This window comes from Fringilla coelebs (assembly GCF_963513975.1).
Source record: "Fringilla coelebs genome assembly, chromosome: 2".
Classification (NCBI taxonomy): Eukaryota; Metazoa; Chordata; class Aves; order Passeriformes; family Fringillidae; genus Fringilla; species Fringilla coelebs.
The window spans coordinates 112,044,326-112,053,200 of NC_140029.1; the positions used below are offsets into that span (position 1 = coordinate 112,044,326).

Consider the following 8,875-nt stretch of genomic DNA (forward strand, 5'->3'; position numbering starts at 1 on the left):
GGGCAGATTCCTATGTTCATAGTGATGATGCTGAATGGAGACAAAATGATTAATCCAAAATGAAAAAACCCAATTTATCTAGGAGCCAAATTTTAATAACCTTGCTGTCATGAGAGATCAGAGCCCTTCTTTCCCAAAGAAACAACCAAAAGTTCTGCTATTTTGGGGCTCAGTATCTTATCTTCAAGCCTCCATTTCTCTAAAAGCTTCAGAAACCACCCATTTCACAGCAGCCTGGGTCAGTGCTGAGTTCCTCTCAAAGCACTACAGAGTCTGCTGAAAAATAGATCTACCTCACTCCCTGCTCCCATCTCCCTTTGACAAGTTTATCAACTTCCACACAAAGCCCAAAAGCCATAAAAGTGACAGCAGGCCTCAGGCAGACACATCAGGAATGCAATGTGGGAGGAACAACAACAAAAAAAAAAACACCCCAAAAATCCCCCAGATGCACCATCATTCCCTGTTATTCCCCCTGTAATCACAATGACTCTAAAAGGGAACATTTTTGCTGGGAAGCAAAACTATCAGCTTCTGTGAGCAGAGCAGGGAACACTAGGCAAATGATGGCAATTCCACTAGTTAAACCCCCCCCCCAAACTTAGCAGTGCCACAATAGCTATCAAAAATCACCTCCAAACACATCAGAGCCTGATGAGAGGTTTTGCAAGGGGCAGAAAAACAACATCCAGAACAGCAAAGCAAACAACTGGCATTAGTGAAATGCCTGACAGTGCTAATGGCTGTGCAGCTGTCCCAGATGCTGCTCTGGATCCCAACTGGGACAACTTTATCCCCAGAAACTGCACTAGAATCTCCTTATTCCTGCACTTCAGCAGCAACCTCATCCCCTTCTGACCAGCAAAGTCTTAAGTCTGCCAAAATCAGAAGAGACAGGAGAAGTGCTAGATGATTTTTCAAGTCCCAGATGGAATCAATATCTTGTTTGGAAAGAAGTCAGCTAAGAGGAGTGGTAAGCACACTGCTCAGGAACAGGACAAATACAGACAGATCCTCATTATCTGAGTTTATTTGTACTCAGGAGTCTTTGACACTCAAAAAGCTATGGGCATGCTGAAAGGCCTGGCATTCGGCAAGATAGAGGAGAACAGGCTCTAAAGGATCAATCTTTCTTACCAGCTGGGTTCTTCACCTTCCTTCTCCCCCTAATGCTTTCCTTTGGCTCATCTTTTTTTTTTTTTTTCCAGCCTGGAGAAAAGAAGGCTCCAGGGAAACATCACTGCAGCCCTTCAGTACTCAAAGGGGGCTTATAAAAAAGATGGAGAACAACTTTACAGATGGCCAGATAGTGATAGGACAAGGGGGAACAGTTTTAAATGAAAAAAAGGGGACGTTTAGATTGGATGTTAGGAGCAAATTCTCTACTCAGAGGGTGCTGAGGCACTGGAACAGGCTGCCTAGAGAAGCTGTGGATGCCCCATCCCTGGAATTGCTCAAGACCAGGCTGGATGGGCACCAAGCAACCTGGTATAGTAGGTGGCATCCCCACCCCTGGCAGGGAGGGGGTATGGAACTAGATGATCTTTAAGGTCCCTTCCAACCCAAATCATTCCATCAGTCTGTGATCCTTTTCCCACTCCTCCATTTTGCAGTGCAGCACCTTTTCCCTGCCTGTGGATCATTGCCCAGTAAGAGCTGGAAACAGACCTAGAAACACCAAGGAACTACCAGCGCAGGAATAAAATCAGCAAAGAGGAGCCATAGGAGGGCTCAGGCAGCTGTTTCAGCCAGAAACTACAGACTAAATGCCAAGAAGGACAGAGCAGGCAGCCTCTGTCAGGGGCTGGTAAGATTTAAGGGAGTGGCTGGAGCAAACACTGGGCTCACTGGAGGGCTGAGTAACTGGTCACACATCCTTGGACCCACAGTAATGAGGCCCTGGGACATGGAGCCAGCCAGACTTGCCATGCTCTCCAGCCACCTGCCTCCACAGCACACTCCTTCCCTTGGGATCCCACAAACATCTGCAGGACCACGTGAAAAACAGATCTGCTTTCACAGCAGACACACACACAGTCCCTCTACGTATTTACTGGGCTTGTCAAGTTACCTTTGAGATCAGTCAAGTCCCTCCAACTGGTCCTCATGTCAGCACCCTGACCTGCATCCTCCCCTGCCTGCCACACTGGGCAGGAACCAGGCTGGAACATCTCCTTTCAGGAGCATCCCTGCCTTTTGGCATTTGTTTAAGTGCTGTGCAGCAATGGTATGAGTCCTGCATGTCAAAGCCTTTCCCCTTCCCATCACTCACCTGAGATGGTCTGGTTTTGTGCTCGTGTCCAATTATTTACTGAAATGTGACTTTAGCAACAGTCAGAAAGGCAAGACTTCCTTTTGTCTCACTGCCACTGGCTAATTAAACCTAACAAGAAAAAGCTTACTGACTTACATAATTCAAAACATGTTCCTCCTGATGGAGACAGGGTGAGCAACAGGTTAGAGCTGGACATGACACAGATGGACAGAGACACCCCAGACCCACTGAAGGCAGCTGCAGACTCAATTTCTTTGCCTTCAGTGTGATCAAACCCAGCTTTGTCAGCAAAGGCTCCATTTTAGCCTTTCTATGGCTGATAAGAAACAGATGCTAAACGTCTCCTAATATTCTACCACAGAGAACTATTCCTTAAGAAGATTTTATACAACTAGGAAAGAAATACCAATATAAAAATGGAGTCAAAACCCATTTAGCAGGTTATCATTAAGAAGTATTTAGGAACTTCAAAGCCAGAGGCAAATCACAATACAGCAGTTTTCCAGACTCTGGCTGGAGGGCCTAAACGCCCTTGATACCAGTAGACAAGTCAAATCATGAGCTGAGGAACCCTAGCAACAATAAGAAAACCCTATTGTGCTAGAAAATCTTCCCCTGCCTTTCAGGTGATTTTCTTGGTGCTTTAAGTTCCTGGGCAGGAGGAATCCTGCAGACTGCTAACTATCAGACAGCAAAGAGCACTCTGTCAGTTTACAGCACTCTGATTCACCCAAGGTAAACCAGTGAAAACACCTCTGCCTTCAAACTAGACTGTATAACCTTTAAATCAATGACAGAATGCTTGACCAGTTTTGTACGGATAAGAAAGAAACCAAGAAAGACCAAAAGAAAAAAACTTTGAAGTTGGTTTTTTTTTTTCAAAAAAGGCAATTTCCTGGTTAAAAAAAACCATCAACAAGCCTCCCAACACTGAAGTAATGCTCTCCCTATGACCCTCTTTCTCCCACCCCCTTCCCTGTGGTCTGCAGTACTGTTTATTTTGCCTTTCACGTTATATAATGGGTCTGGTAGAAGTGTTCTAAGTACGCATTCGATTTGCAATAAAAACTGCTTTAATAAAGACATCTAACTTGACGGAAGGTCAACTAGAAGACAATAATTCGCATAAACCAAAACCTCCTGTGTAAATAAACAGGATCTGCAGGAGCCTCAGGATGTCAGACAGTCTGGCCAAGACTGCAAGGCGGGAGTCTGCCCATGAAGAATTACACTTGGGGACGGGCAGGAGCGGAGCCCTGATGGCTGCAGCGGTCTCCCACCTTAGGGAGACCCAGAGAGCCACCTCATGGACGAGGCAATGGCCAGAGCCATCTGCATAGCACGTTCCAGAACACGCTCCCCAAACGAAGCAGAGTCACAGCCCACCCCAGCACACTCAGGATCAGTCCCGCTCGGGCACTGCACAGCACAGCGATGCCGAGGCAGCGGGCACAGGCACCAGGGCAGCAGAATTGGCTCAGGACTCGGGGCAGACGCAGATGGAGAAAACACAATCTTGGCCACTGCTGCTGACAATGCACCGAGCAGCAGATGAGGCGCCAGCAACTCTCCTGGGCCGCGAGCTGCGGTAAACAAAAACACCCCCAAAGCCCCTGTGTGCAAACACCCACTATGCTGTTTTCTCCATATGCTCCCCTCCAGCCAAGCAGTCCCCCGGTCGATCGCACCTAGACTTGTGCGCCGGGGCAGGCAGCAGAAGAGCAGGAGGGTGCAGGAGCAGAACTCCTGAGCAGCAGCCAAGTGCACACTGCTGCTTCCCAGCCAGCTCCTCATCCCCTCCGGGAGACAGGCCTGGAAGATCATCCCTCCATTCTCCAAGAGGCACCTCGTGTTGGCATGGGTATTTCACTCCAACATGCCATTTCCAAGCGAGCTGCTGCTTCAAGACCTTACGCATGCTCTGCTCCCCTCTAGGAATCGCAAATAAATCACCAATTACTATGCATGAATAGAGAGAGGAAGAGGGTAATGAGTGTATGTACATATATACATATGCAATGTTTGAACACAAAGAGCCGTAAATTGCATTCACAGGTGGTATTCTGGAGACTGCAAGAGACTCAAAAGCAGAACTATTCATAAACCAGTCACTGACATGAATGAGTTCAGCGTTCCCAAGAAGCCTATTGTGTTTCCTATATATTACACTATAAATATGAGGAGTACCAGACTTTGCATCCCTCCCTGCAAAAAAAAAGGAGGTAAATCTTGCAACTACACATAGGATTAGCACTGGCTGGCACAAGTATTAATGGTCTCATTGCTGCATGAGGATTATTTACAGCACTTGCTCTATTTTCCCATTTTGTACTTGTTGTGATGAAGTGCCACTTATTTAAAGAATCCTGTAACAAACACTGAAGAAAGAAGGGGGAAAAAACAGCAGAGATCTACAAATGTTACACCCACATGCCAGATGTGGGTTTTCAGACCCTGGTTTCACAGTTACTCGGATTTTGGTAGGTAGTTAATGCTTGATATATTATATTAAATCACCCACCATCTCGTTCCATAACCACAGTTCCTCTTTCAGCGATTTTAATGAGTTTGCAGAAAGGGAAGGAAAGAATGAGTTACATTTCTTTTTCTGCATATTTGACCCATAGTATCTTATCCCCATATTCTAGCATTAACATCACTTGTTTGGAAAGCAACAGTCCTTTTCTAGTCAGTCACATTTACGTTACAAAACATGCATTTTTACTCAACTAAATCAAATGATGTCTCACTTTTACAAGGGGCAACCTAAAGCACTTCTGTGTGACTTGTGGCTTTGAGGCACTGTCACACATCCCCAGCTTTATTAACACTGGCAGCTGGGCAAACGGGGAACAACCAGCTGAAGAAGTCCAGGTGAAAAGAACGAAAAGAAACTCCAGGCACACGCGTGGTACACATCCTACCCTTAAAACCAGCCTCACGTTCAGCACAGGGAGGCCAGCACGATGTTTTTATGAACTAGATACGTCCATGGGATTTGGGGACCACTGAAAAGCAACCTATCCTCCAAAGCGACAGATGACACCGCGCAGCTCGTCCCCGGGGGAGGACCAAGGCAGGTTAGAGCCGCTTTTAGGTCAAACGCAGAAAGGTAATTCCGGCAAGCAGGGGGTCGGGGCGGCCTCGGCAGCGGGCAGGGCTCCGGAGGAGCAGCAGCACGGGGTGTGGAGCGCAGGGCTGGCGGGTCCCAGGCTAGGAGCCCCGGGCAGGAGGAGGGATGCCCTGGGCAGGAGGAGGGATGCCCTCTGCTGCTCCTCCGCCGCAGCAGCTGGGCGTGCTCCGGAGGGAGCGCGCAGCGACCCACGGACCCGAGCGCTCCATATTAGGAATCCCTAATCCAGAATGGTGCTATTGTTCTTCAGCAGCAGAGACGGAGCGTGCGAAGAGCCAAGGCAGCAAGCGCCGTGCCCTTCGCCTACACCCATCTTGCGGGCTACTACAGCCTCGCTGCACTCACGGAGCAAAGGCACCCTGCATAAACTTAGCTCGGAGATGGCTTTTTTTCCAGGGAACCCATGGAAGCAAGCTGGTGGTTAGGGGAAGTTTGAACCATCTCCAAAACCATTTCAAAGAGTTCGCCCTCTCTCTTTGCTAAAGACAGGCAGAGCACACCAAACCCCCCCTCCGCCCCAAATTACAGACATGAAGCATGACTGCAATTCTAGCAGAGATCTTGTTTCCAAATTGGCAGAGCAGGTATGTATGTGACAATTCTCGAGACAGTAAAATTGCCAGCACTGCCGCTTCTTCCCTCAATAGCGTTAATGCCAGCAGAAAATCATACCAATGAAAAGGCAAATCAAAACAGCTCCGAGGTTGCTCTGCACATACACAGGCAGAAAGCAGCGTGAGGGTGCCGTGCTGTATTTTCCACAAATGTTCCTACCAACTCATCAGTACTTAAGCCCCGCACATCGGTCCGCAGCAAAAAGCGGAGAGGCGTTTTAACTGCCTTGTACTCTGCTTTTCCCGAATTTGTAGGAAGGAACCTCGCATTCCCACAGCATCTCTCACCCAGCGTTGGGATCCCAAAGGACTTTAGAGAACTGCACACAGTCATCCCTGGGGCAGGCACTTGCGGGACGGGACAAAACCACACATTTAACGGTTCACGGGGTGCAAAACGCCGGCCGAGAGAAGGGACTACGGGTGGACTTTGAGAGGCAGCACAAAGCAATCAAATTGCATTTCACGGCAGCAGGGACTGCCTTCCCTCTACATTTCAACGCGCTCTTCCAGAGCCAAGCAGAGCACTTTGTTTCTGCAGCCTACCTTACCCCAGGCATTTTCTCCGCTTTCATTGTGCAAGCTCAGCACAGACCCGTGTAACTCCCTACCCTTACGGTTCCCCTCCGAGAAACCCCCGACCCCAGCAGCAGCCCCTGGACGGCCGCTCGCCTTCCCAAGTTGCAGCCGGAGCCCGCCCGGAGCCGCGGGTCCCCTCTGCTCCCACTGCTCCCACGCCCTGGCCGGACCCCGAGCCGCGCCCCGGGGCACGGCGAGGAGTGGTCACCGGGGTACTGCGGCTGGAGATGAAACCCTCATTTATTTAACACACACATATACATATACACATATTTACAGGGCTTTTTTTTTTTTCAGCCACTCCTCCCTCCGACCACAGGAGCAGCGCGGGCAGTGACAACTCCTGGGGACGGGCGCTTGGCACTGACAAGGGGTGATCCTCCCGCACGCCTTGCGAGGGACTGCGCCCACCGGGGGTCCCGTCCCGCCGGGTCCACCGGGGGACCCTCGCGCTGTCCCGTCCCGCCCCTCCCCTCCCCGCCGGCCACGGGCACTTACCGAGGAGCAGCAGGGAGGCGAGCTGCGGCCGCAGGGTCCGCATGGCTGCCGGGGCGCGGGGCGGCGGCCGCCCTTACCTCCCGCCGCGGGGCGCCGCGGGGCGCCGGCTCCCGGGGCAGGCGTCGCGCCGGGCCCGGCGGCACAAAGGGAAGGCGGCGGGGCCGGCACGGGGAGGCGCCAAGGCAGGCGGGGGCATCGCCCCCGCAGCGGGGCGGCCGCCGCGCCTCCCCTCCGCGCCGACGGCTCCCGCGGGAGAGGCAGGAGGAGAGCGAGAAAAAAACCTCTCCTCCTAGGGTCGGAAAAAAAAAAAAAGAGCACGGGGAAGGTGCGGGGGAGAGGAGGTGGGGAGGCACAGGCGACAACAAAAAGACCCCACCCCGGAAAGTTACAAAAATAAGCGGGGCGCCGCGGCCGCCTGCTCGCCCCGGCCCGCCGCCCTCACCTGCCCGCCCACCCGCCCGTTCAGCGCTGCCGCCGCCGGGTGCCCGGCGCTTCCTCCGCGCCGGCAGACCCCGCCCCCGGCCCGCCCCGGCCCGCCCGTCCCCCGGCCCCGCGCTGGGGCCGCCGCTGCCCCGGCGAGCGGCGCTGCTGGGACGGCGCTGCGCGGCACGGTGCCTTCGGGAAGGTTGTGGCGTGGGGTAGGGGTCGTGAAGGAGCTGCAGGGATAAACGGGGTTCCTTTGTTTTAAGGGGAAAAGAAAGAAAAAAAATTTAGAAAGTCTTCGGGCGCTCCTCGGAAAGCCGTCGTCTTGGGACATGGTATAAATGCGCCCCTTTGTTTCCATGCAAACAAGAAATTACAGCCGGGCTTTTCAAGTTTCGATCAACTCGTGACCGTCCCGCTGCGATGCGCTGTTGGCGAGACCCAAATCCAGGGCTGGCATTAACGCCAGGTTGCCAGATGTGAGCCCTCCCCATGTGCGGGCACTGCTGCACTTGGGATGCTGCCCAGTCAATCAACACTACAGTGTGTCAATGGCAGAAGCGCTTTGAAAGTACATCCAGGAAACACTGAAATGCATAAATATGGCAACACTAGGCGCTGGGGCTGAGGCTGTTTGTAAATAAAACGAGAATGAGAAAGCCTTTCTCAAGGGTGCAGACATTCAAATTTCCTTCCAAACGAAACTCCTAGCTGCTTGTTTGCTTACAAAAATAGGAAAGAGGCCAGAAGTGACAGTAATAGCAGAATGAGGTACCCTCCCAGTGCTCCCATCCTGCGAGGATCCTCTCCAGGAGACCCTTCTGCCTACGTACGGAGTGTCCCCAGTGAAGTGTTGGTGATGCAAATGTAGGAACCCAACCCTTTTATGCCACAGAAAGGCAGAAAGCAGCACAAACCCAAACTGTCTAATAAAAGATGCCAAGTCCTTAGAAGCTGTACCCAGCAGAAGTCAGAAGCTGTCTGGATTACCATATGGACTTGCTTCCCAACGTGGCTGTCGTGGCAGATGCGTTGGTAGCCAGCTCCTAGTGACCCAGCAAATTCTGTTTCTGCAGGCTAATAATGTTAAGCGTGCCGTTTTCAGAGTGGGAGGTTTAATTTGAAGCTTTGCCACGCTCTCTGAGCAGAGGAACCAAAGAACAGAATAAGCAGAGATCTGGGAGAGAAAGGGTTAGTGCAGTACTTGCACTGAAAATGAAGCTCACGCTTTGGCCCTTAAGCTTTAATTGCATCGAGACTGCCTTCAAGTGAGACTTGGAAAAGGAACAGAGGTGTTGATAAGAGTTCATAGAAAATACCAGTCTATTTGGCTTTTCTCTTAGGTAATTTGAG

At 51.3% G+C, this 8,875-nt stretch overlaps 1 protein-coding gene across 1 annotated transcript in view; it reads right to left on the bottom strand.

Annotated features, from left to right (window-relative positions):
* The window catches only part of IGSF3 (immunoglobulin superfamily member 3), a gene marked incomplete at its 5' end in the record, with an annotated part of 91,184 nt that extends 84,042 nt beyond the window's left edge, over nucleotides 1–7,142 (bottom strand). Inside the window, one exon of the mRNA XM_084226698.1 lies at nucleotides 7,100–7,142. Within this exon, the coding sequence (XP_084082824.1) occupies nucleotides 7,100–7,142 (43 nt within the window). The remainder of the gene's footprint in view (nucleotides 1–7,099) is intronic.
* Between the last annotated feature and the right edge of the window lie 1,733 nt (nucleotides 7,143–8,875).